This window comes from Emiliania huxleyi (genome assembly GCF_000372725.1).
Source record: "Emiliania huxleyi CCMP1516 unplaced genomic scaffold EMIHUscaffold_279, whole genome shotgun sequence".
Taxonomy (NCBI): Eukaryota; Haptophyta; order Isochrysidales; family Noelaerhabdaceae; genus Emiliania; species Emiliania huxleyi.
The window spans coordinates 64,670-92,355 of record NW_005199935.1 but is presented as its reverse complement, the minus strand read 5'-3'; the positions used below and the strand labels follow the sequence as shown (position 1 = coordinate 92,355).

The 27,686-nt window shown below is 67.1% G+C and overlaps 10 protein-coding genes across 10 annotated transcripts in view; 3 read left to right on the top strand and 7 right to left on the bottom strand.

The window, feature by feature from the left end:
- Positions 1-510: 510 nt before the first annotated feature.
- Positions 511-2,736, bottom strand: EMIHUDRAFT_238963 (hypothetical protein; the record flags this gene model as incomplete). The annotated part of the gene is made up of 3 exons (XM_005776507.1): positions 511-538; positions 710-1,562; positions 1,674-2,736. 3 exons carry the CDS (start codon positions 2,734-2,736, stop codon positions 511-513), a joined length of 1,944 nt encoding a protein of 647 aa, XP_005776564.1.
- A 328-nt stretch (positions 2,737-3,064) lies between these two features.
- On the bottom strand, positions 3,065-4,263 carry EMIHUDRAFT_367811 (hypothetical protein; the record flags this gene model as incomplete). Its single annotated transcript, XM_005776506.1, has 4 exons — positions 3,065-3,444; positions 3,734-3,773; positions 3,809-3,964; positions 3,994-4,263. Coding segments are annotated over 4 exons (813 nt in total), but the record flags the coding sequence as incomplete, so codon positions are not given.
- Positions 4,264-4,894: 631 nt separating this feature from the next.
- EMIHUDRAFT_443929 (hypothetical protein) lies at positions 4,895-6,300 on the bottom strand (the record flags this gene model as incomplete). The annotated part of the gene is made up of 5 exons (XM_005776505.1): positions 4,895-5,052; positions 5,194-5,449; positions 5,657-5,740; positions 5,849-6,057; positions 6,136-6,300. Coding segments are annotated over 5 exons (872 nt in total), but the record flags the coding sequence as incomplete, so codon positions are not given.
- Positions 6,301-10,078: 3,778 nt separating this feature from the next.
- Positions 10,079-10,864, bottom strand: EMIHUDRAFT_116111 (hypothetical protein; the record flags this gene model as incomplete). The annotated part of the gene is made up of 1 exon (XM_005776504.1): positions 10,079-10,864. One exon carries the CDS (start codon positions 10,862-10,864, stop codon positions 10,079-10,081), a length of 786 nt encoding a protein of 261 aa, XP_005776561.1.
- Positions 10,865-11,030: 166 nt separating this feature from the next.
- On the top strand, positions 11,031-12,880 carry EMIHUDRAFT_238960 (hypothetical protein; the record flags this gene model as incomplete). Its single annotated transcript, XM_005776503.1, has 3 exons — positions 11,031-11,538; positions 11,602-12,284; positions 12,539-12,880. 3 exons carry the CDS (start codon positions 11,031-11,033, stop codon positions 12,878-12,880), a joined length of 1,533 nt encoding a protein of 510 aa, XP_005776560.1.
- A 1,083-nt stretch (positions 12,881-13,963) lies between these two features.
- On the bottom strand, positions 13,964-16,960 carry EMIHUDRAFT_238959 (hypothetical protein; the record flags this gene model as incomplete). Its single annotated transcript, XM_005776502.1, has 6 exons — positions 13,964-14,161; positions 14,221-14,466; positions 14,578-14,823; positions 15,520-15,877; positions 16,722-16,752; positions 16,906-16,960. 6 exons carry the CDS (start codon positions 16,958-16,960, stop codon positions 13,964-13,966), a joined length of 1,134 nt encoding a protein of 377 aa, XP_005776559.1.
- Positions 16,961-17,393: 433 nt separating this feature from the next.
- Positions 17,394-17,873, bottom strand: EMIHUDRAFT_238958 (hypothetical protein; the record flags this gene model as incomplete). Its single annotated transcript, XM_005776501.1, has 1 exon — positions 17,394-17,873. One exon carries the CDS (start codon positions 17,871-17,873, stop codon positions 17,394-17,396), a length of 480 nt encoding a protein of 159 aa, XP_005776558.1.
- A 1,056-nt stretch (positions 17,874-18,929) lies between these two features.
- EMIHUDRAFT_74237 (hypothetical protein) lies at positions 18,930-20,186 on the bottom strand (the record flags this gene model as incomplete). Its single annotated transcript, XM_005776500.1, has 1 exon — positions 18,930-20,186. A coding segment is annotated over one exon (1,257 nt), but the record flags the coding sequence as incomplete, so codon positions are not given.
- Positions 20,187-21,392: 1,206 nt separating this feature from the next.
- Positions 21,393-23,654, top strand: EMIHUDRAFT_116107 (hypothetical protein; the record flags this gene model as incomplete). The annotated part of the gene is made up of 1 exon (XM_005776499.1): positions 21,393-23,654. The coding sequence occupies one exon, from the start codon at positions 21,393-21,395 to the stop codon at positions 23,652-23,654; it is 2,262 nt and encodes a 753-aa protein (XP_005776556.1).
- Positions 23,655-25,903: 2,249 nt separating this feature from the next.
- Positions 25,904-27,686, top strand: part of EMIHUDRAFT_469389 (hypothetical protein) — a gene marked incomplete at its 3' end in the record, with an annotated part of 3,923 nt that continues 2,140 nt past the window's right edge. Inside the window, exons 1-3 of the mRNA XM_005776498.1 lie at positions 25,904-26,542; positions 26,962-27,314; positions 27,413-27,515. Of these exons, the coding sequence (XP_005776555.1) occupies positions 25,979-26,542; positions 26,962-27,314; positions 27,413-27,515 (1,020 nt within the window). The 5' untranslated portion in view covers positions 25,904-25,978. The remainder of the gene's footprint in view (positions 26,543-26,961; positions 27,315-27,412; positions 27,516-27,686) is intronic.

Genomic DNA, 27,686 nt, shown 5'->3' with positions numbered 1-27,686 from the left:
ACTTTAAGAATTTACAAAAGCGCGCCCTCTCGCGCTCGAGGATACGAGGTGTGGTTCTCCTTTCACCTTTGGGAGATTTTGGGCTTTGGCCGCGTGTTGCCGTTGGGTCCAGCAGAGCGAGGACGTTGGTGTAACTGGGCTGGGTTTCGTTTACACTCACAGCAAGGAAACGCAAGTCGCAAGCCGGGCAAGGTGCGGGCAACGGCTTCCTCAGAAGCCGTCGCCCCCACCACAAGAGCAGTCACACGACCACTCAGACTCTCCCACTCCGGCGCCAACCCCACCCCACCCCGACATCCCCACCCCACAACCTGCCCACAACCCCGCGCAAAAAGAGAACTTTCAACGAATAGAATTTTGCGTGCCTGCGTGTGAGGTTAAAGCGTACTGACTGGGCACTCCAAGTGCTCCATGATTGCATGAAGTGCAGCCCAAACTCCCTCGCACTGTCTCGCACAACACTGGCACGGGACTGGCGCGCACTGGCGCACTAACACAGGAGAATATATTTTACCTGGCTGCAGATTTTTTCAGTACTCTGATTATAAACCGAAAAATCAGTCTCACGTTTAAAGAGAAAGCGGGTGGCGGTCGCAGATGCCCCACGTGTCTCCACACCTGATCCACACGAGAAACAGAGAGTTTGAACGAATTCACCCAATCTAATAATTCAGATACAGACAAGACTCACAACCTCGAACCAGCAGACCTCCCGTCACTGCCCTCTGCTGGCACGGCCAAGCACTCGCTGCCCACGAACGCGCCGTCGAGATGCGCTTGCAGCGCCGCGCGCAGGAGTGAGAGCGCGCGCCGTGCCGCCTCGCCTACGTCGGCGCCGAGCGCGAGGAGGTCGTGCGCCTCGGCCGGGTCAGCGGCGACGTCGTAGAGCTGCAACGCCCGCCAATACGCCTCGTGGTGGCGGTGGGCTGGATATGCGCTCTCGACTGACCATGCGCCCCCTGTGAGGGTGCTCGCGTTGCGGCCAGCGAGGTGGGGCGCGTAGAGCAGGCGGTAGGCGCCGTCGAAGGCGGCGCGGCTGCGGCCCACCTCGCAGAGGATGACGCGGCCAAACGGCGAGTCCGCCGCCCAGCCCTCCTCCCACCACACCCCGCCGCGGTAGAGCTCGTTGCGCGCCGCGGTGGCGAGGAGGGGCGCGAGGGAGCGCCCCCTCAGCCCGCTCGCCGGCTCGAATGGAGGAGGAGCGGCGTCGAGGGACGGCTTGGCCGGGGAGGCAAAGGAGACGGCGCTGGAGGTGAGGGCCTCGAGGTGCGGCGGTGCAGCGGCGAGGTCAAGGAGCGTCGGGAGTAGGTCGAGGTGCGAGACGAGGTGTGGTAGCGGGCGGCGACGCCGAGTCACGGGCAGCGGGCCGGGCCAGCGGAGTAGGAGAGGTACGCGGGAGCCGCCGCTGTAGCAGTGCCCCTTATCGAAGGCGGCGTGGTCCGACGTGAACAGCACGAGCGTCGAGCTGTCGAGCTGCAGCGACCGCAGCGAGGACAGCACCTCGCCCACGCCCGAGTCGAGCCACGCGAGGGCGAGCGGGTAGTGGCGGTGGCCATACTTGCCTGCCGGCAGCGCGCCCCCGGCCATGGGCACATGCGGGCGGCGCGCGCCGCCGCCACCATTGGCACCGCGGCCACCGTTGGCGCCGCCGCCGGGCTGACACGCAGCGACACTCACATTTGCAGCGCGACACACCGCGGCGCGCCTCTCGAGCACGCTGCTGCGGTTTGGCATCGCCCAGATTCCTCCAGGCGTCCAGCGAGGGTCGGCCTGCAGCGAGCCCAGCACGTCTGGGTTGTGGGGCAGCGTGAAGGCGACGTGCAGAAAGAAGGGCCGCCTGCGGCCATTGCCCCTGGTCCCATTCTCCGCCCCCGCCCGGGCAAGAAAGCGCGCGGCGCCATCGGTGAGCCACTCGACATTGTGGCGCAGCATGGAGGCGGGCAGCGTGTGCTGTTCCGGATAGAGGTTGTTGATGTAGATGCGCTCGGCCGAGTCGAAGCCGCTGCGCCGAATGTGCGCCTGCGCGGCGCGGTACGAGGACAGCACAGCCTCGCGGACCCCGCCCCACAGGGCTGGCGACGCTGCCACATCGGTGGCGACGATGCGCCGCCGCTCCGCCTCGCTAACGAGCCCCTGAGGATATCCGACGTGCCACTTGCCTATGAAACCTGTGGTGTATCCGCGCTGCTGCAGCAGGCTGCCGATGGTCGGCATGGCGGTTTGCTCCAGGTTGATGCTGAACTCGATCGGCCTCAGTGCGGCGGAGCGGGACAGGGTATTGTTCAGCGATCGTTGCTCCACTGTTTGCGGCGACCAGTCATTTTTCGCAAGGTGGCAAGAGGGGTGGCGGCCAGTCAGGAGGGCGAATCGCGATGGCGTGCACAGCGGAGATGGCGTGTGTGCATTGGTGAAGCGTAGCCCCGACTGGCCAATGCTGTCAACATGCGGCGTGTGCCCAAGGCGTAGGTCAGGAGCCTGCAGGTCGTCTGCCAAGAGCAGAGCCACGTTTGGGCCGCGAGAGCGCGGCTTCACTGGTAAACGTGCACCCTTTGAGCGATTCCGAAACAGCCCTGTCGAGCGATTTGGCCGTGGGAGCCGAATTGGCACTCGCATCACCATCTCAGCCTCAGGCGCTGCCTTCGGCTCAGTCCTGAGGCGCAGCAGCGCCGCGCCTCCGAGAAGCAGCAGGATGTGGATGGCGACGATCGCGGCCACGGAGCGATAGAGCGGTCTCATCGCAGCGCGCAGCTTCCCGCCCCCGTCGCGTTTGCTGATCGTTCGGCGGCGGGCGCCAGGGTTCGGACTTTTTGCGGGGTATGGTATGGTACTCTCCCTCGGCACACCCCGGCAGCCAATGTGTGACGGCTCGAACCCGCTAAGCCATCCCGCAAGCGGGATAGCCCGCCACTCGAACCCGCAAGCGGGCGTACGAACCGCGAGCGGCTCGCACTCGCTCTCGCGAAGGGGGAATGGCACCACCCGCCCCATAAACCAAGCGTAAAGGCGAGGGCGACGAGGCACCGCACTTATCCGACCCGCGCGCGTGACTGTGCGTGTTTTATTTCCTAAGTCTTTCAATTCGAAGCGGCTCGACCTCTCACCCCAAGTCATTGCCCTCCAGCTGCACGCAGCCACCACACTGCGGCGACGGCAGGGCGAACGCCTCGCCTCCGTTGCCGCGGACGACGTTTCGGCGCGCGACGAGCGTCGCAGCGCTGCCGCTCAGCTCGACGCCGCACAGCCCGTTCGCCTCCACCCGGCAGTGCTCTACCGTCGCTGAGGCGTCCTCCGAGATGTGCACTCCGCTCGCGCGCCCGGAGGTGACGGCGCTGTCGGCGACCACCACGCGGCCGCTGCCGCGCGCGCTGACGCCGGCCATTGCGTTGCGCGAGACGGCGCACGCGTCGACGCGCAGCGAGCTGCGGCCGAGCGCGAGGAGACCACCTACACGAACCTTCGACTCGGCTCAGCGATAAAGGCTCCGCAGCGGCTTCTCGCAGAGGGCGAGCGGCCCGCCGCGCTCGCCGTCGTGCACGCGGCACGAGTGGACGCGAACCTGCGGGAGCGAGGGTTCGGGCAAGGGTTAGGGCGAGGGCGAGGGCGAGGGCGAGGGCGAGGGTGAGGGCGAGGGCGAGGGGGGGCGGCGGAAGGCTCGGCGGCAGCTGGCTTGCATGCGGCGGTGGGTGCGGGCTGGGCGTGTGCCATCCCGCCACTGCCATCAACGCATGGGCACTTGAAGACTGAGACGCGAGTTTCACCGAATCTCCGTGGGGCTGCGGACTCCCTCCGCTCCCAGAGAGAATCTCACACAGAGTTCAAGAGACCAAAGCGACTGCAGTGTCAGCGGCGGTGGAGGTGCAGTGGCGGTGGAGGTGGCAGTGGCGGTGGAGGTGCAGTGGCGGTGGAGGTGCAGTGGGGGTGGATGTGGCAGTGGCGGTGGAAGTGCAGAGGCAGTGGAGTGCACCTCATCTCGACGCGCGCGCGGCCGCTGACCAACACGCCGTGCATCGCCGCCGCGCCGAAGTGGCAGCCGCGAAGCGCCGCAGACGCCGCCGCGCTCACGAAGCAGCCGCCGGACAGCGCCGACTGGACGGTGCACTGCGTGAGCTCCGCGCGCCCCGCACGAACGACGACCGCATAGCCAGCGGCGGCCCGCGCCGGCTCGCCCTCGCGCGCGCATGCACTCGCCACCCCTAGATGCGGAATGCGGATCCATATCTCCCCATATCTCCCCAGATCTCCCCAGATCTCCCCGTCTCTCCACCTCCCCACATCTCCCCGTCTCTCCCCGCCTGGCTGCTCCGTCGCCCGCTGCACGACACCGACGCCGACGATGGACAGAGTTGGCGGTGGGTGCCCGCCAGCAGCGCCCCCGCCTGGCAGGTCCACAACGACGACGCTGCCGCCGCCTCGCGCAGTCAGCACCGCGTTGCGCGCTCCGAGCAGTGTGAGCGGCCTCTGGAGCAGCAGCGCGCCTGGCGTCCGTTCGGGGTGTTGCCTCTTCTTGGAAGAGTCCCTGCGGACTCCTACTAGCAGCCCGCCTGGCCGAGGTGCAGCCGAGGTACGGCCGAGGTGCAGCCGAGGTATAGCCGCAGCCGAGGTGCAGCCGAGGTATAGCCGAGGTGCAGCCGAGGTGCGGCCGAGGTACAGCCGAGGTACGGCCGAGGTGCAGCCGAGGTATAGCCGCAGCCGAGGTGCAGCCGAGGTATAGCCGAGGTGCAGCCGAGGTGTACAGCCAAAGTGCAGCCAAAGTGCAGCCGAGGTGCAGCCGAGGTGCTACCAGCAGCAGCAGCGCGCCGTCAAGCTCCGTCTCACCTTCGCCGAGGAGCACCGTCGCCCCCTCCGGCGCTGCGCGCACGGCCGCCGCCAAGCTCGAGAAGCGCTCTTCGCCCCGCGACGCGCTGCACACCACCACACCGAGCGGCGCCACCGAGTCCGCCCTCCCGTCGCGCGCGTACGGGAAGGGGCAAACCGCAGAGAAGCGGCACCGGCCTCCGCCTCCGCCTCCGCCTCCGGGGGGGGAGTCTGCCGTCGCGACGCGCGGGCCGGCGCCTATGGACACGTCTCGGACACGTCTCGGACATGTCGCGGTGGTTCCATCGACCTCGAAGAGGGAGAGCGCCTATGGACACGTCTCGGACACGTCTCGGACATGTCGACGCGCGGGCCGGCGGCGCGATACCATCTCCGCGCCTGCGGCCGAGACACCGCCGCTCGGCCCGGCGACTGTGGCGGGCGGCGGCGCAGCGACACGGGCGGGTAGGCCCTCCCTCCGCCGCCGCTTCTGCTGCTGCAGAGTGGAGACGCCGTCGAAGTGTATGCGGCCGGGTTCCCCGCCGCATGACCGCCGCTGCAGGCGCCCGAGCAACGCGCTGGCCTCGCCCTGCTGTAGGGGGTGGAGCCTCGCCCACTCGCAGAGCACTGGCCACACGCGACGTGCGTCCGCCGCCTGCGGCACCGACGGAGCCTCGGGAAATCTAGGGGAGTCTAGGGGAGTCTAGGGGAGTCTAGGGGAATCTATGGGGAATCTAGGGGAATCTAGGGGAGTCTAGGGGAATCTAGGGGAGTCTAGGGGAGTCTAGGGGAGTCTAGGGGAATCTAGGGGAGTCTAGGGGAATCTAGGGGGAATCTAGGGGAATCTAGGGGAATCTGCCGCCTTGAGAGTGCACGGGTCCCAGTGGCATGGCGCAGCACCGACACCACACCCCTCCAGCGCGCGCACGAGCGTCGCGGGCGGCACCTGCGGGGGAGAGGGGGAGATGCGGGGGCGATAGGGGGAGATAAGGGGGGGGGGTACGGGGGGAAGGGGGGGGGGGGGAGACACCGGGGAGATGTGGGGAGATGCCACCAGAGTGCAGCGCAACGCGCGGCAAGCCGCCGGGAGCGGCAGGGCGAGCAGGGAGGCCGCCGCGCCGCCGCCGACCGTCTTCACCGCCGCCTCTGCCGCGAGTGCGCGCAGCAGCGGCTGCAGCAGCGGCAGCGAGCTGTACGCCGCCGCCCCCGCCAGCTCCGCCTTGGCCAAGGCGGCCGCGACGAACGCGGCGTCGCAAGTGGCACCTGAATCAAGCCTCCGCCAAACTCTCACGGCAAAGTTGCCGAGGCGGCCGAGACGACGGGCGGCCTCGCGAGCGCCGCCTGTCCAATACGGACCGCCAACCTCGAGACAGCCGCCGCAGTGGCGGCAGACGCCGCCGCCGCCGCCGCCGCCGCCGCCGCCGCCGCCGCCGCCGCCGCGTTTGACACCGCGGACAGTCCTCCCGCTAGCCACGCCTCCTCCGGCCTCAGCCCGGCCCCCTCCCGCATCTACCCGGCGGCAGGAACCGCCGCCTCCGCCGCCTCCGCCGCCTCCGCCGCCTCCGCCGCCTCCGCCGCCTCCGCCGCCTCCGCCGCCTGCGCCGCCTCCGCCGCCTGCGCCGCCTGCGCCGCCTGCGCCGCCTGCGCCGCCTGCGCCACTTGCGCCACCTGCGCCGGCCGCGCCGCCTCTCCTCGCCGCGCGACCGCCGCCCATTGGGGCGGCGGGACTTGCAGCGAGACAACGGGCAGCGCCTTCGACGCCTCTGGCCACGGCGGCCGCGCCGCCGCCGCAGCCTGCGCCGCCCGAGCCTGCGCCGCCGCATTCGGACGCGCGAGCACTGCGGGCGCGGGCGACGCTCCGGGGCAACAGCAGCGGCCGGCGCGGAGGTGGAGGGTTGGGTGGTGGAGGGTTGGGTGGTGGAGGGTTGGGTGGCGGAGGCGCGGTTGGCGTGCGCGCGTGCGGCGGCGCGTGGCCGCGCCGCGAGCAGAGCACCCCGCGGACGCCAAAGGCCTCTGCCTCCTCCCCCTCCTCTGCCTCCTCCCCCTCCTCTGCCTCCTCCCCCTCCTCTGCGCTCCTCTGCCTCCTCTGCCTCCTCCCCCTCCTCTGCCTCCTCCCCCTCCTCTGCCTCCTCCCCCTCCTCTGCCTCCTCCCCCTCCACCCCTCCCTCCGCGCCCTGCCTGTCCACGCCGCGGCCTGCAAGCCACTGCGCCTCGAGCGTACCACACGACAAGCAATACGACACCTGGCCGGCCAAGGCTTGCGGCGGCAGCGGCGGCGACTCTGCCGCGGCGGCGAGGGGCGAGGCGGCGGCGAGGGGCGAGGACGCGCCCGTCGGCGCCTCGCCCACCGCGGCAATCACCCGCACGAAAAAGTCCGAAAAGACGACGCAGATCAGCGGCCGGACGGCGCGGCCTGCCCACGGCTGGCGGTGCTGTGAGGAGACGCCGCCTCGGCACTGTCGGGCGGGCGGGCGGGGCGGCGGCGCTGCCCTTGGCGGCGCGCGAGACGCAGCCGAGCAGCAGCCGCAACGCCAGCTCCGGCGCCTGACCTCGGCTGATCTCGCGTGATCTCGGGTGATCTCGAGCAGCCGCCGCAGCGCCGGCCCTGGCGCCTGCTTCTGCGCGGCGCGGAGCGGATCCGCGCCGTAGCGCCTGGCGCAGCCGTCGCCGTAGCGGCCGCTCAGGGCGCCCAAGTCGGTGCAGCTCGCACAAAGCAGCCCGCCGTCCCGCAAGCTCTCGACCGCCGCAGGGAGCAGCTCGGCGACGCACCTGCTGGCGTGAGACGCCGCGTGCAGAGCTCGCGCCAGCAGGCTGGCCTCGGGGCCGGCGTGGAGGCGAGCGGACTGCGCGGTGCTGCGTTGAGAGGATGCGGAGACGGCAGCGAGGGTGTGTGCTGCGCTGGGATGATGGTGAGAGACGCTCCCGTACGGGTCGAGGTCGACGGCGTCGAAGTGGCGCCTGCGCGCGCGCATCAGCGCGACCGCGTCGCCCTGCGACACCTCGAGCCGCGCGCCGCCCGCGTGGAGGTACGACCCACGCTCGCGAGCTGCCGCGAAGCCGCTCAGTTGGGCATTCTCGCGCATCGCCGCGACCGCCTCGTCGCTCGCGTCGTTGAGGACCGCCGTGCCGACGGCGGGCACCTCGAGCGCGTACCTCAGCCCGCGCACGCCCGACGCGGCGAGGGCGTCGAGCACGGCGAGCGAGCGAGGCGGCGCGCCGGTGGTCTCGGCGTAGACGGCCAGAGCCAGCGCCGTCAGATCCCGCTGCAGCCGCTGCTTCTCGTTGAAGAAGACGGACGCGCGGACGGACAAGTTAGCAGCCCCTTCTTGAGCTTCTTGAGCAATGGTGGTCTTCGGTTGAGCCGACAGCCGCGCTGTCGCTGGACGGTGTGGCGAAGGTCTGCTATCGAAGGTCTGCTACAAGTGCGCACACTTAACGCAGGGGCGCCCCCCCCGACCGAGCTGCGAAACAACGGCGTCCACACCGGCAAAAGCTCGAGAAGCCCCAAAATTTTCTTCGGCGCTGCGCGCCGTTGCAGTCGTAGGTCGTAGCTGTAGTCGAGTGTAGGTACACGTATGTTGCAGCCCAGCTATCGTGCCGCAAAAAGGTCCATGTGGCTAGAAAAAATGCTCCCGGTCGCCTCGAAAGCGCCCGCCGGTGTGTGTCCAAAGATGTAGCGCTACAAGTTTGGGGACGCATCCGACACACGGGCAGGTTTTCGCGCTTCTATGCTGGCCAACGGTGATGACGCCGTCGCGTCACCGACGGCTCGTGCTTGCGTATGATAGCAACCCCTCGTCCGACGGCAGCGTCCTCGTGTCCGCCACTCCGCCCGCGCGGCATCATTACTGTCCGCCTACACCACTGCGGCCGCGGCCGCACCCGCAATCGAGGGTGGAGAGTGGCCACGCGCTCAGTCACTCTACTACGTGCACCATCTGAGCACGTCTTGACGTATACGAATGAATATCTCCCGATGCGTTCCGGGCCGCGAGCGGCAGAGGGGGTGCATTGTACCCACTCGCACGCCGGCACGAGCGCGGCGCCGCAGTGGGGCAAACGGGGCATCTGGGGCTAGCTCATCTATGAGCATCATCTCTGCCGCTTCTCGCCATCCCCGAGGAGCAGCGCGCCCGAAGCAGGTGAGTCACGGCCGCTGTCCAGCGAGCGCGGCGGCGGAGCTCAGCGGCGGTGTGCGACCAGGGCCAGTGGTAGACTTTCGACGCGGTGAGGCTGCTCTCTGAGCGATGACACTAGCAGGAGCATCATGTGTGTCATCGGAGTCACTTGTATTACGATACCACCACGCCGCCACGCTCGCAAGGGCCGCCTAAGCGCCTGGGCGGCACACGCAGCGGAGAGAGGCCCTGTCGCGCCGCCAGTAGCGTTCCGCACTCCCCACGCCACCAATTGCCGCCTCAGGGCGCCAGCCACCTCTTACACGCGGCCGGCGCCCTCTCGCGGCAAAAGGGTCGAGCGAGCGGGCAGAGTCGCGATGTCCCTGCGCACCTGGGTGTTCGCCGCCTATATGCTCTATCCTGTGCCAAGACGGACACGTTTTGACAATCAAAATCTACCTCAAAATTTGCGGCCGCCCCTCGAAATTTGCGCTGATCAAAATTTGCGGTGCCGGTGGCCCGGATCGAAACCTGTACTTTGGCCAAGCGTGACATACACGCCCACGCTGCCACGCATGGGGCGCGTATATGTTTCCCTAGATCGGCACGTGTGCCGCGTATGTCAACATCCCTCTGTGCACGTGCCAGCGCTCACGCCCGCCTATGCGGTTTGATACGGTTTTGGCCAGCCATAGAGGCGAGCGCCGAGCGGAGAGAGAGAGAGAGAGAGAGGGGGGGGGGAGGGAGGTGGAGGGAGAGGGAGGGAGGCAGGGAGAGAGAGAGAGAGAGAGAGAGAGAGAGAGAGAGAGAGAGAGAGAGAGAGAGAGAGAGAGAGAGAGAGAGAGAGAGAGAGAGAGAGAGAGAGAGAGAGAGAGAGAGAGAGAGAGAGAGAGAGAGAGAGAGAGAGAGAGAGAGAGAGAGAGAGAGAGAGAGAGAGAGAGAGGTTTGTAAATAACACACCGCCCGCACAATACCACCACGTCCACACACCACAACACAGGAGCCCCGCGACTGACGCGACCACAAATATGCACGCCACCCACACGCATGCATGCCCTAAACGCCCCTCTTGACAGATACAGGATGTCGCGCCGAGCCGACCGCAAGTCAGCCCTCGAGAACGAAGCAATACAAAATGTGGCAAAATCGGCGGCCGCCCACTCAGATCAGATGTCGTAGTCGGCGAGCGGATCGTCGGCCTCCTCCGCCTCCTCGTCCGACGTGACCAGCGGCAGCCGCGCCTCATCCGCCTCAGCCCTCGCCCCGTTTGCGCCGCGCCGCAGCCTGCCAGCCGCGAGGCGACTGTGCGCCGCCGGCCTCACCGAGACAAGGAGAGATTCCCGCACCGGGCGCCCCGAAGCCGGTGGGACAGGGGCCGGCCCGCCCGCCGACAGCGCGCCCAGAGCTCGGTACAGCCCCGCCACCGCCTCGCCGTGCCGCTTCCTCCCCTCCGCCACCCGCGCGCCCGCAGCCGCGCCCGCCGCCCCGCACGCCGAGGCGACCTGCTCGGAGACGGCATTGAGGACGCTGCCGGCGATCATGCAGCCCCAGACGAACTGGTCTAGCATTCCCAGCGCGTTGATGACCAGGATCACGACCAGCATCGAGACAAAGCCGCGGGCAAATGCGAGCACGACGCTCGGCGCCTGCGGGCGCTCGGGCACGACAAAGAAGGGAAGCTTCTCCGAGCGGAGGTCCTGGAGTAGGATCGGCGCCACCCCGGGGAAGATGGCGACTCGCCGCTGCAGCCCGTTGGAGTCGAGCACCTCCACCGCCGATTCATCGGCGTAGAACGCAACCTTGGCGACATGGCGCGCATGGATCTGCTGCCGGAGCGTCGAGATGCCCCACGTCTGAATGGAGCGGTGCAAAAGCGCTTCCTGCGACGGCTGCAGGAGCGTGGGCAGGTAGAGCGGAGCCAGGCCGAGCGAGAAGAGTGCGAAGTGGACCATCAAATGGGGCGAAGGAGGCCTTTCCGCGCCGGATGGTTTGCCGCCCCAAGGTTTTTTCGTGTTTGTTTTTTTGGGGAGGGTACCCATTCGGTGCTGGTAGCGAGTCGACGCTGCTTCACCTGCCAGCGTCGACTCGCCCTGTTCGCAGATCTCCTGTGCCGCCGCCATGTGCCTTTCGCCGGCGCTGCCGAGCGGTGAGGACCTCGTCCGCCATCAGCTCGAGCTGCAGCTGATCCTCCAGGAGGTGCACCAGCGCTACGCCGGCCGCTCAGGGAGGTACAACAAGCACGACACGGCGCGGCTCCGCTTCATAAAAGACACTGCCTTCCCGGGCCTGCGCTTCGGCAAGATGGTGCAGGAGCGAGACATGGCGATGCTGCGCTTGCCGCCGATGAGCGATCTAGCCGGCACTGCGCTGACCGAGATGAATGAGTGGTCGCGGCGGCACGCGCCCGACCCGCGCTCCGCAAACCAGGGAGAGGTGGCGCGGTTGGACGAGGAGCAGCAGTCGACGCTGCTCAGGTGGGCGGCCACACAGGCCAACGGCGGCTGCGTGGCCGACCACGCTGCTCGACGCGGCGCGCCGCCAGCCTATCGACTCCACTTCGGCGCATACAAAGGCCTCACGCTCGCGCAGCTGGTGTCAGCCTCTCGCACGAGCAAGGGAGGCGCGCGTGCACTCTCCGTATCGATGCGGCGCGTCATGAGCTGACTGGTCGCGGGTGGCTGCCTCGCAGGTGGCAAATCGGCGCTGCTTCCGGACGCGCCCGCCTCGCTGCGCTGCTCGGAGCCGGGTGATTACGTTCTCTGGCTGTGCTCCAACGATTTCAACGCCCACTTCCCATATCACGCGCCGCTCTATCTGTCCCTGCGGGAGCTTGAGGCCGACGGCTGCACCGTTTACAACTCCGATCTCAACTCGGCTTTCGACTTGAAGCCGGTCGTGGTGTGCGCCGAAACGAGGCAGCGATTTTCCGATTACGTCAACTCCCTGACTACGCCTCTGGTCGGCGACATCGACCCGTACGCCCCGCGCGACCCGGGCCAGGACGAGGCGGCAGCGGCGGTTCGCGGCGCAGCAGACGCCGACTCGGACGACGAGGCCGAAGGCGAAGTTGGCGGGTGCGACGCCGCGGCAGCGGGAGGCAGCGCCGACGGCGATTTTGTGCGACGCGGGAAGGCGGACGTCGTCTGCAATGGCGTCAGCCGCCAACAGCGCGAGTTCCTCGCGCGCGTGGTCGCAGAGCGCGCGAGTGGGAAGCGGCCATCCTACGAGGACGCTGAGCGGCTCGACGTGCAGCCGCCGGACGCGCTCTGCATCCCTTGCTTCGACGCGGACCTGTATCACCTAGCGAGGGCGAGGAAGTGGACGAGGGCGATAGCAATGGTGGCTTCGACGTGCAGGACGAGGGTGGTGGGGGTAGTGAGGCGGAGGAGGCGTCGGAGGAGGAGGAGGAGGAGGAGAGCGACGGCGACGGCGAAAGTGACGGCGAGGGTGGCGCAGCGATGGCGGTGCCTCCTCCTTCGCACACGCCACTGACTCGTTCTATTCAAGCGGTAGGCGCGCAGATCGGTGGCGCGCGCGGTGCTGGGCGCGGCGGGCGCGGCGGGCGCGGCGGGCGCGGCGGGCGCGGCGGGCAGCACCGAGGTGGCCGTGCTGCCCTCGAGTGGCAGCTCCCCGCCGACGCGTCGGAGGAGCTGGTGCAGCGGTTTAACAAGATCAACGCCGACTTTGCGGACGATAGCATGCCGCCCATCGGCAGCGCGACTCGAGCGCGGTGGCTGAAGCAGCGGCGGCAGCGGCGGGCGCTGTGGAGGCAGAGGTATGCGGAGGAGTCAGCTGGTCTAGCCCGAGAGCAGTATTATAAGGTGGCGAAGGCGAAGGAGAGGCGGAAGCGGAAGCGCCGACATGACGAGGAGGCGGGAGGGGTGGCACGCGCAGGCGGCGGCGGCGCAGGTGGCCGCGCAGTCCGGCAGGCAGCTCGCAGCATGTGGGACTTGTTTCGAGGGCGCTAGGCGCCGCCGTCGCCCGGCGTTAGCGCCGCCATTGCCGTCGCTGTTACTGCCCGCTCCACCGAGCTCGCTGAGCCGCCAGGGCCACGGCCACCTTCCTCACGGCCGGCGCTGCCACCGCCGGCGCCCTTATGGCCGCCTCTCGCGCCAGTGCAGCGTCGAGACACCGTCGCCACGATCGCCGTCGGTTCTGCTGCGCGGCCTCGGCGTAACCGTGGCGCGGTTCCGGCCTACCCATGCTGCCCTGGAGGCGTCCAGAGCCGAGCCCAGAGGGAGATGGCGTCCTATGGGGCATCTAGCTCGGGTGGGTGCGCGGCGGCGACCGGCGCAACCCTCGTTTGAACTTGTGTACTCTCTGTCTGTCTGTCAGCTGTTTCGGCTAAGTCGATTTGTACCGGATTTCGATGTTAGTGGCAAAACCGCGGAACCGAAAATGGCGTTTAATTTCGCGCACCTGCTGTCCGCCGCCTGCGGCGGCGCTCCGCGCCGCTTGGGGCGCCTGCGGCGCCCTTGGGCGCGCTGCGCGCGCCTGTTTTGGGGGGGCTACCAGCACCGAAAAAATGCCGTTTTTTTGCGCGGGTACTTTCTTTTTTTGAGAGCCCTTCGTTGTTAATAGTACAAACCCAATGGTCTCTTGCGACTTTCTTTTTGTTTTTGTGCGTGGATCCCTCTCTCGCAGGTACTTCCCATACGCCTCACACTCGCTCACCCCTTCCACAGGCTCCCACGTCTCCTCTCCTCCCTCCACCCACCGCACTCTCACCTCTACCTTATCTCCATTACTTCTCTCCCCGAGGATACGTTCCACAGGATCCTCGCTACCAGTCTCTCGTCCCAGATTGTCATCTCCATCCTCCTCGTCACTCGGGTCTCCCTCCGAACTCGATGCCTCCCTCGCTGGGGAGATGTGGGGAGATGTGGGGAGATGTGCGGAGATATGGGCCGAGATGTGGGTAGATGTGGGTAGATGTGGGTAGATGTGGGGAGATGTGGGGAGATGTGAGCTGCTCGACTGAGCGCGGACGCGATAGCGTCCGGCCATATACCATAGCGCCGTGTTGGGGGTTTCGCGCCTAAGGGATTCCATTACGCGGCAGGCGACGGGGCAGCGCAAGAGAGCGTAACCATTACCGGTAGCAGCCGCGCGTCGCTCTCCTCGTCCTGGAAGTGGTCGACGAGCCGCTGCCGCTGCGCCTGCGGCGTCGTGCCGTCGAGCCGCATGTAGTCGCGCCCTCGCTTCCACTTCATGTCCCCCGCCGGCCGCGTGCGCCGCTTGAGCACCGCCTCGAGCGTGAGATGAGAAATGGAATACTTTGGCCGGGAGTGTCGTCCTCCTCGACGACGAAGTCGTCCATCGAGTCGTAGCCCGAGGCCTCGCGCTTGGAGCCCGCCGCGCCCTTGGCGTCGACGCAGCGGTAGAGCGTGGCGGGGTGGTTGAAGATCTGCTGCAGCGTCTGGTAGGCGCCGAGCAGCCCGCGCACCGAGGCGCCCGACGCCGCCTTGGCGTGCTCGAGGAAGGTGCTGTAGAGCGAGCGCTGCACGGGCGCGAGGCGGCACGAGAGCGCGATCTCGCGCTTGGGCGGCAGCGCCTGCCGCAGGATCTCGGCACAACAACAACAACAACAACAACAACAACAACAACAACAACAATATGGATCACAGCAATACGCATCGGTGCGCCGGTGCAGGAAGGGCTGCACAAGGTCGTGCAGCACGGCCATCCGCTGCCGCGAGAGCCGCACGTCGGCCGCCGAGGCGTCGAGCGTGTTGCCGTTGGTGATCGGCGCGACGAAGCGGTTGCGGAACTCGGGCACCGTGCCGAGCAGCGCGGGCCGCACGAAATCGACCATCGCGTGGTACTCGTTCAGGTTGTTCTGCAGCGGCGTGCTCGTCGTCGTGAAAGAGGTGTGTGTGATCCGCAGCGACCACAGCTCGGAGAGCTCGGCCTGCGAGAAGGAGGTGGCGATCTGCTCGTCGTCGTGAAAGAGGTGTGTGTGATGAGATATTTGATGAATACAGGTGCAGAGGCAGAGAGGGTGCGGGAGAGGTGGGTGGTGACGTGGCACCACTCCCGGGGTGGAACTAGCTCAATTAAATCTGAGGCGGCGGTGGGCGGGTGCTCCTGCCTCCCTCTCGGGGACAAGCTCAAATCTCGGCGAGATTCTCCGAGATATGTCCGAGTTTACTGTACGTGCAGGTGCGGGTGCAGAGAGGGTGTGGGAGAGGCGCGTGAGATGAGAAATGGAATACTTTGGCCGGGAGTGGCCGGGGAGGGCCGGGATCGGCCGAGATCGGCCGGATACCGCCGTGAGTGACAGAGATTACCCGAGATATACCCGAGATGGTCCGAGAATACGTGTTTACAGCCGAGTTACAGGGCAGAAGCAGAGGCAGCGGGAGAGGGCGAGATGGGAGGAGGGCGGGAGGAGCGGCGCGGGGCGGAGCGGCGCGGCGGCGAGGCGGCGTGGGCGGTGGCGTGGTGCGGCGGCGGGGAGAGAGGCGACGGGCGTCAACTAAATAATCTCTACTGGTGACAGACTACTGGGTGGGGTGGCGTGGTGGCGGTGTGAGGTGAGATGTCCGATTGGATAAGGTGGAGGTGGAGGGCTGTGGCGCCTCGTTACGGCGGCGCGTCCGCGCACCGAGGCGCCCGACGCCGCCTTGGCGTGCTCGAGGAAGGTGCTGTAGAGCGAGCGCTGCACGGGCGCGAGGCGGCACGAGAGCGCGATCTCGCGCTTGGGCGGCAGCGCCTGCCGCAGGATCTCGGCGGTGCGCCGGTGGAGGAAGGGCTGCACAAGGTCGTGCAGCACGGCCATCCGCTGCCGCGAGAGCCGCACGTCGGCCGCCGAGGCGTCGAGCGTGTTGCCGTTGGTGATCGGCGCGACGAAGCGGTTGCGGAACTCGGCCACCGAGCCGAGCAGCGCGGGCCGCACGAAATCGACCATCGCGTGGTACTCGTTCAGGTTGTTCTGCAGCGGCGTGCCCGTGAGGATGACGCGCCTCGGGGATGACGCGCCTCGGGCTCGGCGAGCAGCTCGGCCGACGGGCGCGGCGCCTCGTCCCGCAGCGACCACAGCTCGGAGAGCTCGGCCTGCGAGAAGGAGGTGGCGATCTGCTCGTCGTCGTGAAAGAGGTGTGTGTGATGAGATATTTGATGAATACAGGTGCAGAGGCAGAGAGGGTGCGGGAGAGGTGGGTGGTGACGTGGCACCACTCCCGGGGTGGAACTAGCTCAATTAAATCTGAGGCGGCGGTGGGCGGGTGCTCCTGCCTCCCTCTCGGGGACAAGCTCAAATCTCAGCGAGATTCTCCGAGATATGTCCGAGTTTACTGTACGTGCAGGTGCGGGTGCAGAGAGGGTGTGGGAGAGGCGCGTGAGATGAGAAATGGAATACTTTGGCCGGGAGTGGCCGGGGAGGGCCGGGATCGGCCGAGATCGGCCGGATACCGCCGTGAGGGACAGAGATTACCCGAGATATACCCGAGATGGTCCGAGAATACGTGTTTACAGCCGAGTTACAGGGCAGAAGCAGAGGCAGCGGGAGAGGGCGAGATGGGAGGAGGGCGGGAGGAGCGGCGCGGGGCGGAGTGGCGCGGCGGCGAGGCGGCGTGGGCGGTGGCGTGGTGCGGCGGCGGGGAGAGAGGCGACGGGCGTCAACTAAATAATCTCTACTGGTGACAGACTACTGGGTGGGGTGGCGTGGTGGTGGTGTGAGGTGAGATGTCCGATTGGATAAGGTGGAGGTGGAGGGCTGTGGCGCCTCGTTACGGCGGCGCGTCCCGCGCCGCGGCGGCGACGGCAGCACGGCGCCCGCCGCGCGGCTGCTGCTGCCGCGAGCGTGACCAGCCTCCACGAGCAGCCGACGGCGAGATGCCTGCTCGAAGGACGAGCGGGTTCAACGTCGTGTGGCCAGAGCGTGGAGAGGGGCGGGAGACGGTTGCGGAGCGGGCGGGTACCTAGGATCGAAGAGGTGGCTACTGTGCGAGAGCGCGTGCGGACAAGAAGCGTGACCGAGCGAGCGGTGCACCCGCAAGATCCGTCGGCGCAGCAGCCTCGCGCGGCTCCGTCGACGGAGCGACCATGAACTACATCATATGAGCCTGCAGGCGTCGTGGCAGAGGGCCCCAGTTAGTTGGCGAGGAGCGGCTAGCGTTCACGGCGAGCCGCTCACCGATACGCTCACCCGTTCGCCCTGCAACAAAACTCGGCGCCGCACAAACAAATTCGGCGCGCCATGCCCTATCTCACTCCAACCACCCTCTCGGTGCTATATAGGCGCCTATAGGCGCCTATAGGCGCCTCTGGAGCTAGGCGCCCTCTAGATGCCTAAAATCGCGTGTAGGCGCCTATAGGGCGCCTATAAGGCGCCCGCCGGAGCAAAAGAGTAGGAAAATTCAACGGCCGAAGCTGCTAGGTCTTATTAGATGGACTACTTGGGCGACGTACGTCCCCAATCGCCCGCCTAGCACCGACGGGCTAGTCGAAGCGCAAATCAAGCCACGATTCGAAAGCACGTCAGGAGCCTGCGCCGCGAAGCACGAGCGTGTTGCCGTTGGTGATCGGCGCGACGAAGCGGTTGCGGAACTCGGGCACCGTGCCGAGCAGCGCGGGCCGCACGAAGTCGACCATCGCGTGGTACTCGTTCAGGTTGTTCTGCAGCGGCGTGCCCGTGAGGATGACGCGGCGGCGGGTGCGCACCGCCGCGAGCGCAGCGTGCTGCTTGCTCTGCATGTTCTTGATGCGGTGGCCCTCGTCGAGCACGATCAGATCGGGGCCCGGCTGCTGCAGCAGCGGCACCGCCTGCTCGCGCGCCTTGCCCTTGACGAGCGCGAGCAGCGCCTCGTACCCGATGACGGCGACGCCGCCGTCGCGCGCCCACTCGCGCAGCGTGGCGATCCGCTTCTTGAGCGGCTGCTCCGCCTTGACGTGGTAGTAGAAGTAGCTCATCTTCGCCCGCTCTGACCACTTCTCCGCCTCGCCGCACCAGACCCTCATCCGCTCGAAGGCCCTCGACTACAACGGCCGGTTTGTGCTCCTGACGTGGCTGGTCGCGGAGGGCTGCTCGCCGGTGCTCGTCGTCGAGCTGATGCTGGCGGCGGGCTCGCTCAAGAACCAGGCCGCCTTTGACCACGTCCTCTCCATGCTCCACGCCATCTCACAGAACAAGTTCAAGTACAAGGCCTACTGCCGCCTCACGCGCTCGTGGGTGCAGGCCCGGCCTGCTATCGGCACTGGCAGCTACTGGGCGGAGGCGATCGGCAAGATGAAGAGCGCGCGCAACTACGCGCCACGCTCGTGAGAAGGCGTGGTGAGATGGGAGGATCAAGACTAGACACCTCCCCGCCGCGCCCTCCACACACAAACCGAGAGCAGCGGGCCGATTTTCGGTGCCGCGGCGTACGGGTCTCTAGAGTATCAGTACTCGTATACGCATGAAGGCATGTACGATTTAGCTGCATGCATGCGCCATGTTTGTTACATTAGAAAGCTAAAAAGTCGCTTTGTCTGCACGACAATCTAGTGGGTAGTTTTTTCACATACGAGATACCACAAAACTACGCCAGCACGCAGCAGCGCCTCTGGCAGCGGGCGCTTGACACGCATACACACCTCTCGCTCCTCTCGACCGCGATCCATGCCTCTCCCGATCATATATCTCGTCACACACACCTCTCACGGGCCGCCATCCACCTCAGCTCCGCCGCCTCCGCCGCCTCCACCGCCTCCGCCGCCTCGGCCAAGCGCCAGCAGCGCCGCAGCAGGCGCCTGTGATCTCGTGCGATCTCGACAATTAATACTTAATTGCCTCTCTCGATCTCGATACATGCCTCTCTCAATCAAATATCTCATCACACACACCTCTCTCGCCCTCCGCTCTCTCAGCTCCGCCGCCTCCGCCGCCTCCAAGCGCCAGCAGCGCCGCAGCAGGCGCCTGAAAGTGTGATCTCGTGCGATCTCGATAATTAATATTTAATTGCCTCTCTCGATCTCGATACATGCCTCTCTCAATCAAATATCTCATCACACACACCTCTCTCGCCCTCCGCTCTCTCAGCTCCGCCGCCTCCGCCGCCTCCAAGCGCCAGCAGCGCCGCAGCAGGCTCCGCCGCCTCCGCCGCCTCGGCCACTCTGATGACGCGCCTCGGGCTCGGCGAGCAGCTCGGCCGACGGGCGCGGCGCCTCGTCCCGCAGCGACCACAGCTCGGAGAGCTCGGCCTGCGAGAAGGAGGTGGCGATCTGCTCGTCGTCGTGAAAGAGGTGTGTGTGATGAGATATTTGATCGCCGCCGCTGTCGTCGCCCTCGGAGCCGCTGGTGTCGTCCTCCTCGACGACGAAGTCGTCCATCGAGTCGTAGCCCGAGGCCTCGCGCTTGGAGCCCGCCGCGCCCTTGGCGTCGACGCAGCGGTAGAGCGTGGCGGGGTGGTTGAAGATCTGCTGCATGGTCTGGTAGCCGCCGAGCAGCCCGCGCACCGAGGCGCCCGACGCCGCCTTGGCGTGCTCGAGGAAGGTGCTGTAGAGCGAGCGCTGCACGGGCGCGAGGCGGCACGAGAGCGCGATCTCGCGCTTGGGCGGCAGCGCCTGCCGCAGGATCTCGGCGGTGCGCCGGCGGAGCAAGGGCTGCACAAGGTCGTGCAGCACGGCCATCCGCTGCCGCGAGAGCCGCACGTCGGCCGCCGAGGCGTCGAGCGTGTTGCCGTTGGTGATCGGCGCGACGAAGCGGTTGCGGAACTCGGGCACCGTGCCGAGCAGCGCGGGCCGCACGAAGTCGACCATCGCGTGGTACTCGTTCAGGTTGTTCTGCAGCGGCGTGCCCGTGAGGATGACGCGGCGGCGGGTGCGCACCGCCGCGAGCGCAGCGTGCTGCTTGCTCTGCATGTTCTTGATGCGGTGGCCCTCGTCGAGCACGATCAGATCGGGGCCCGGCTGCTGCAGCAGCGGCACCGCCTGCTCGCGCGCCTTGCCCTTGACGAGCGCGAGCAGCGCCTCGTACCCGATGACGGCGACGCCGCCGTCGCGCGCCCACTCGCGCAGCGTGGCGATCCGCTTCTTGAGCGGCTGCTCCGCCTTGACGTGGTAGTAGAAGTAGCTCATCTTCGCCCGCTCTGACCACTTCTCCGCCTCGCCGCACCAGTTCTGCAGCACGGTCGCCGGCGCGACGACGAGCACGGTGCGGAAGCCGGCGACGCCGCCGGCGCGCGCCGCCTCGCGCAGCGGCGCGCTCGTGAGCAGCGCGTCGATGAGCGAGATGGCCGTCAGCGTCTTCCCGAGGCCCATCGAGTGGGCGAGCAGCGCGCCCATGCCCTCGCGCCCCGCGCGGAGCGAGGCGCACGAGACGCACACGTTGTCGAAGAGGAAGCGCGTGCCGCTCAGTTGGTGCGGCTTGAGCTGCGCGCCGAGCGCCGGCTGCAGCCGCACCGCCGACGCCTCGCTGCCCCGCGCCTCCGCCACGTTGAGCACCAGGCCCTCCTCGTCCTCCTCCTCCTCGTCCTCCTCGTCGTCGATGCCGCCGCCCACCTGCCTCCGCCGCTCCGCCTCCGCCTCGAGCGCCGCGCGCGTCTCCTCCTTGACCTCGTCGTCCTGCTTGACGCGCCGGATCTTCTTGCGCTTGCCGCCGCGCCCGCCGCGCCTCGGCGTGTCGTCCTCGTCGGTCCCGTCGTCCTCGTCGTCCTCGTCGTCCTCATCCTCGTCCTCGTCGGCCGCCGACGCGGCGGCCGCCCTCGCAGCCGCCTTGGCAAAGGCGGATTTCGCCGAACCCGCCTTCACGGGGCGCGGCGGCGTCGCAGCCGCGGCCTTCGCCTTCCGAGCCGCGTGGCCCGTCGTCTGGTACTTCTGGATCGCCTCGACCACCTCGTGGTCCTCAAGGTCCTCCTCGTCTCCGTCGAGGTGGACGGCCTTGAAGAGCGCGCCGTCCTCGCCGTCGGGCGGAAGCCACTTGGTGATTTGACCGACGGCCACCGTGCGCCCGAAGCTGCGCGCGACGAGGACGCCCAGCCACTTGTGCCCCGTGAAGTGCCACTCGTTGCCATTCTCGTCCTTCTCTGGCGCCCTGGCACCTTGCGGCTTCCCTTTGGAGGTCTTGGGCTGCTGCTCAGCGGCACGGGTAGAGAGCGGCACATCGTCGTCCTCGCTCTCCGAGTCGACCACGCGGCGTGGCATGTCGTCGCGCGCGAGAGTTTCCCTGTTGCAGCTACAGGTTGCTCCACCGTTGTACGCGAGCTGGGTACACACACAAATGGGTCGCCTAGACTCCCCTGCGTCACTACGTGCCTCCCCGTCTTTGTAGCCTGGCGTTTGTGCCCCGTTTGTGCCGCGTCCCGTGCCCCCGAGTTCATTTCAACATGGGTTCCAACTTTTCCGGGATATGGTATGTAGTCTATTCGCCGGCCCAAGCGGGGGGGGGGGGGGGTCTGGTCCCGCGAAAGCTGGGCTATTTAACCTTTTTTTCATTTTCAAGAAATCCACGTCCCCAGCGCCGCGAAAACCCGCTTCACCCCGAGTGTCTTGCTGTGGTGCATGACGCCAGCGGAGGCGGAGCAGGCAGCGGCGGCAGAGGGCTGCACCGCGACGGCGGAGGAGGGAGCGCTGCTTTACGCGCGCGAGCTGGGAACGGAGGCGTCAGCAGCAGCGGCGGCAGCGGCGGCGGCCGAGTCTATGACGGCGGCGGAGGCGGAGCAGGCAGCGACGGCAGAGGGCTTGACACTGGTGCGCTCGTCGCGCTCCAGCACCGGGTTCGAAGGCGTGTGCGCAAAATCGAAGGGCAGAGGCTTTAATGTGACGCGCAAGCTTGATGGTAGAACGCAGCACATTGGCTGCACCGCGACGGCGGAGGAGGGAGCGCTGCTGTACGCGCGCAAGCTGGGAGCGGAGGCGTCAGCAGCAGCGGCGGCAGCGGCGGCAGCGGCGGCAGCGGCGGCAGCGGCGGCGGCCGAGTCTATGACGGCGGCGGAGGCGGAGCAGGCAGCGACGGCAGAGGGCTTGACACTGGTGCGCTCGTCGCGCTCCAGAAGCGGGTTCGAAGGCGTGTGCGCACACTCGAAAGGCAACGGCTTTGCGGTGAGCCGCAAGGTTGATGGGAGAAAGCAGCATATTGGCTGCACCGCGACGGCGGAGGAGGGTGCGCTGCTTTACGCGCGCAAGCTGGGAACGGAGGCGTCCGCAGCAGCGGCGGCAGCGGCGGCGGCCGAGTCTATGACGGCGGCGGAGGCGGAGCAGGCAGCGACGGCAGAGGGCTTGACACTGGTGCGCTCGTCGCGCTCCAGCACCGGGTTCGAAGGCGTGTACGCAACGTCGAAGGGGAGAGGCTTTAAGGTGAAGCGCAGGGTTGATGGTAGAACGCAGTACGTTGGCTGCACCGCGACGGCGGAGGAGGGAGCGCTGCTGTACGCGCGCAAGCTGGGAACGGAGGCGTCCGCAGCAGCGGCGGCAGGGGCGGCGGCCGAGCCTATGACGGCGGCGGAGGCGGAGCAGGCAGCGACGGCAGAGGGCTTGACACTGGTGCGCTCGTCGCGCGCCAGCACCGGGTTCGAAGGCGTGTGCGCAAAATCGAAACGCATCGGCTTTGCGGTGAGCCGCAGGGTTGATGGTAGAATGCAGCATATTGGCTCCACCGCGACGGCGGAGGAGGGAGCGCTGCTGTACGCGCGCGAGCTGGGAACGGAGGCGTCCGCAGCAGCGGCGGCAGCGGCGGCAGCGGCGGCAGCGGCGGCAGCGGCGGCAGCGGCGGCAGCGGCGGCAGGGGCGGCGGAGGCGGAGCAGGCAGCGGCGGCAGAGGGTTTGACACTGGTGCGCTCGTCGCGCGCCAGCACCGGGTTCGAAGGCGTGTACGCAAACTCGAATGGCAACGGCTTTGCGGTGAGCCGCAGGGTTGATGGGAGAAAGCAGCATATTGGCTGCACCGCGACGGCGCAGGAGGGTGCGCTGCTGTACGCGCGCCATTTTGGCGCGGAGGCATCGGCTGCGACCGATGCAGCGGAGGACGAGTACGCGGGACGCCAGGCGGTCGAGATGTCGAATGCAGCCGTAGAAGGGAGTAGAGAGGCACAACCAGCGACGGCGTCAAGGACGCGGCCCAGGCACAAGCTCATCCACGGACGGCGCGTGCAGCGGCTGATGGGTCTGCCCGCCGAGATACACGCCCTCGTGCTCGAGCACCTCGCAGCCAGCGCACCGCCGGCCAGCTTCGTGGCGTGCGCCGCCGCCTGCGCTGCGCTCTTGGAGGTGTACATGCGGCACCGCGCTCAGCTCTGGTGCTCTGCGCTCAGCCGCCGGGTTCGCCTCCAGGGTGCCCTGCCCGGTGTTCAGCGCGACTGGCAGGCACTCTACCGCGCATTACTCGGCGGGCGCGACGGGCTCGAGGCCAAGGGGTGGGCGGACGACAACAAGCTCGACAATGCGGACGAGATGCGCCACGCGTGGTGGCAGGCCGACGCGCTGGCGTTCAGCGCCGCCAACGGGCTGGTGCTCGTGCGCTATCGCGGGTACGAGGACGAGGGTGAAGACGAGTGGAGGCCACTCACGCAGCTGCGCCCTTACGAGGAGCGGCCCTCCGCATTGTGGCGCTCGACGAAGCGGACCAAGGGTGAGGCGGTGGAGGTGGCATGGGCGCCGCCAGGCCACCCCACTGCTAGGTGGGAAGCCAAGGTGATCGCGGTCCGCGCACGCAAGGCGAAGGTGCGCTTCCTCGGATTTGACGCGAGCTGGGACACCTGGCTCCCGCATGACTCGGACGAACTGTTCCCGGCACGGGCGGGGATTCCCTCCAACCCGTCAACTTAGACGCTGTTTGTGGCCCTGTACACGTGGGTCGGCGCAGCAGTGATGATGGGGACGTCAAGAGCCTCCATCCCGTCTGCCATACGTGCGTGCGACTCTGATCTCTGAGCCGAGGGCTGAGCCTGACCTCGGAGTGTGAACGCTGAGATGTCAACCGTTGACATGAACTAAGTTTTGGTTTTTTCCTAATTTTTTTGATTTTGCGGGGATGCGGTGCGTGGAAAAAGAATTTACATTTTCCCGCTCTCACAAAACACTCTACCTACCTAAAACACTACAAACAAAACACTCTGCTGGGCACGGCGCTTCGGCGGGAGAAGAAATTTACGACGCAACTCCCTCGCACAACACTTGGCACGGTACTGGCAAAACAAATTGCTAAAAATCTCTCTCGGGACTGGCGCGCGCACCACTGGCACTTACGTTAGGTCCTTAGGTTAGGTTAGGTAGGAAAGTGAAGAACAGTGTCAGGCTCGGACTGGACACCAACGCGGTATGGATGGAAAAAATTGCTTCGAAGAAAAACGGGCACGCCTAGTCTCCCCCCCCCCCCCTTCTCTCCCCCTTGGCGCGCGCGCGGCGGGGCGGCGGGCGCCCCTCTCCCCCCAGCCCCAATATCGCGCCCTAGCTGTGGCTACCGTCGGCCACACTTGCGTCGCCGGGGGTTCCCTGCCCTAAGTGGGAAGCTGGCCGCTTATCCGAAGACACGTCATCCTCGCCCACGCCCTCCTCCGTCCTCGCGTACGGCTTTACAAGGGGTAAAATCGATATCGAAGTGAGGGGGCCTCCGCAATGGGTCCTAGAATTTAAAGGATCCTAGAATGGGTGAAATATGAGGTCGCGACGCGGCACACGCGAAATCCATGCAAGGAAAATCCTCACCCCCCAAGGGGGGGGGGGGTGCGATTTCTTGATGAGGTCTCGATTTCCCTTGCAGGGTGGGGGGGGGGGGGGGCGACGACAAGGCACAAGCACCGACGCATGCTCTAAGACCCTCCGAGTGTGTATGGCTATGGGGTCGTCCACTTCCTGAGAGAGGTTGCACGACGCCGGGTCGTACCGCCGCCGTCCGCTGTCGAGCTGTTGGAGAATGGCTGCTGCTGCTGCGTGCACGCCCAGCTGCGAGCACGCGTAGAAGCTTCTCGCACTTGTGTGGGGTGAGCGGCCGGGACGAGCGACGACGAGCAGGCACCGCTCGCGCCATGGTTGTGTTGTGAGATGCGCGGGTCCGGATCCGAGTGGAGTCCCAGATAGGATGTTGGAGGTGTGTCGGTGAGGGACGACGCGCCCGCTGGAGCGTGTTGTGCACGGTCCGTCCATCAAAATTCGGCCCGCGGTGTGCCTCTCGTATTAGTAAAAAACCAAACAAAATCGTCGCACCCCACCGCTGTGTGAGCGCTGTGTTCTTCGTTTTCTGTTCCGCGGTTCTTCTTCTTCTTCTTGTTCCATTGAGGGATGGGAGCACTTGGAGCACTTGGACTGCGGAATTCAAAATTCTTTTCTGCTTTGGGACAAAGACTACGATACTGGGGGTACTCAAAAAAACTTGCGGCCATCTGATTGTGTGTACATTTCTTCTCTCTTGAGAGAGAGTTGTTTTGTTTAAATTCTTCTCTCTCTCTCTGTACAATTCTTTTTGCTTTGCCTGATCTACACGGCGAGCCACATCTGCCCGTGGTCAGACGGAAACCGGTGATGCAGAGGCGGCGGTATTCGTGGACTAGCTGCTCCCTCCCCATGCCCCGGACCTCCTCTAGCACGGCTTGACACTCCGTTTGTTTGTCGGTCTGAATGAGCCTGGATTCGAGGTTTCTGGGGGGTAGGGTATGGTGGGGTCCCGGCCCTGGCGCCGCGGGGAGCGGTGTCGCGCTGAATGGGCCAGCAGGGAGCAGTGGCGAGGGGCGGCGGGCTCGGACGTCCACCGAGTCGCTCCGCACGCCAGGCGGAGCGCGCGCGCGGGCCAGGAAGCTCTCGGCAGGCTGAAGAGGACATCTGCGCTTATTGCGGGGCGGGCGGGCGGGCGGGCGGGCGGGCGGGAGGGCGGATCCACTTTGTATTCGGCAAGCCTCCCTACCGGTATAAATCTGGTATTCTTTTTATGCGTTGGAGCTGGCTGCACCGGCCTGAGAACGCAACGCCAGTGCTGACCGCGAGCGACAGACCTATCGCCCTAAGCTCCGCCAGGACCGCCTTTTCGCCCGCCGCCGCGGCCGCTAGACCATGCACGGCGTTAATTCTTTTTCTGGAGCTGGGGACAGCGCGGCGGGGGCTGGCGCGGGGGGTTGCGGTCAAGCCCTCCACGCCGCGAGGCCCCTAAATAAACGCAGATGCCCGACTCCGAGCCGAAGAAGTACCGACTCCGCGTGGACGTGGCCAAGCCGACCGAGCTCTACAAGCCCTCCTTTGGCCCGTCCCGCATCTCGCCCGGGCCGTCGTCGGGAAAGGGGCCTCCGATGGGCGGCGCGGCGTCGTTCGAGGAGGGGCGGGCGGCGGAGCCGGCGATGATCCGCGCGCTCGACGGCAAGCGCAGCCGCAAGCCCGTCGACCGGATGCCCGCCGGCGGCGATGTGCGCGTCGACCTCTACGAGGCAAACGGCAGCCGCGTCGTGACGCGCGTGCTGTCGCGGCGCGTGCACGAGGGGGGCGCGACGTCGTACCTGGTGGTGTGGGGCGCGGCGCACGTGACCACCGCCTCGTGGCACCCGAAGGCCTCCCTCATCGCCCACGCCGCCGCCAACGCGCCGCTGCTCTCGCAGTTTGATGCCGCCGTGCGGCGGGTGCGAGGGATGAGCATGAGAGAGCTGGAGGTGGCGGCGAGCTCGCTCAGCACGCTCGGCCTCCCGAACGCAACCTACTTCCAGGGCATCTCCTCCCGCGGCGCCGACGGCTCGGTGCGGCGACCCCGCGAGCCCTCTGGAATTAATAATTAATGAATGAAGGAATTCCTCCCCGCGAGCCTTCTCCACGCACACAACACACCTCCTCCACCGCCACCTCCTCCACCGCCACCACCCCAACCATATCCCTCTCATCACGCCAGCCCCCACCACCCCCACCACTCTCACCACCACACCACCGCTTGCACCGCCACGGCGGCCCCGCGTGCCCCCTCCGAATCGCATCCCCTCATCTCCCCTCATCTCCCCGCATCTCCCCAGATCTCGCACCGGCCGAGCGATGGATGCCACATCTCCCCTCGCATCCCCCGACACGCCCCCGACACGACATGCACACGCACACATCCCCGACACACGACCCCCGACACAGCCTGCCGCCGTCCCCCGGACGCGTCCCCGCCCCTCTCCTGCAGGTGCGGAGGCCGGCGTGCGGCCCTCCCCCGCCAAAGGGACGCGCGCCCGCGCCAAAGGGCGGCGGGCCCGCCGCGAAGAAGCAAAAGGACAGGCCGCCGCCCGCAGAGAGGGGGCCGTCTGGAGCGAGCGCAGAGTCGCCGCCGACGAGCGCGCACGACGAGCCGTCGAGACCTCGAGAGCCGGCGCGGCCGGCGCCGCCGACGCCGTCGCTCTCGCGCCACGGCCTCTCGAAGGGCCTCCGCTCCTTTCTGCGCGCGCGGCTCCCTAACCCAGAAGCGGAAGACGTGTACTCATGTCTCCCAACCAGCGCCCGAGAGGACACGCACTCCGCCGTCTTCCCCCGCATTCCACGGTGTTCACTGTCCTCTTCTCCGTTGGACTCACGCGGTGCTCTGAGCACGCTGCACAGTCCCGTCCTCCCGCCCTGAGGCTGGCGTCCTCAGCACGTAGGCTCGCGAGCCGAGGCGCCGACGCCTACGCCGCCGGGCAGCATGGCTCGGGGCCTCACCTGGCGGCAGGCCAACACCAGCTCGGCAGCGCTGGCGCAGAGGCGGTGGCTGAGGCGCTCGCGGCGGCGCCCGCCTCCTTCCCCGAAGCGCCGTGCGGCGACGGCGCCTCGCCCGCGGCGCAGCGCACCGGAGGAGGGAGTGGCGGCGCGTCGGGCGGAGAGGGCGGCGGCGGCGCGGGCGGCGGATGAGGAGGGGGAGGAGGGGGAGGAGGGGGA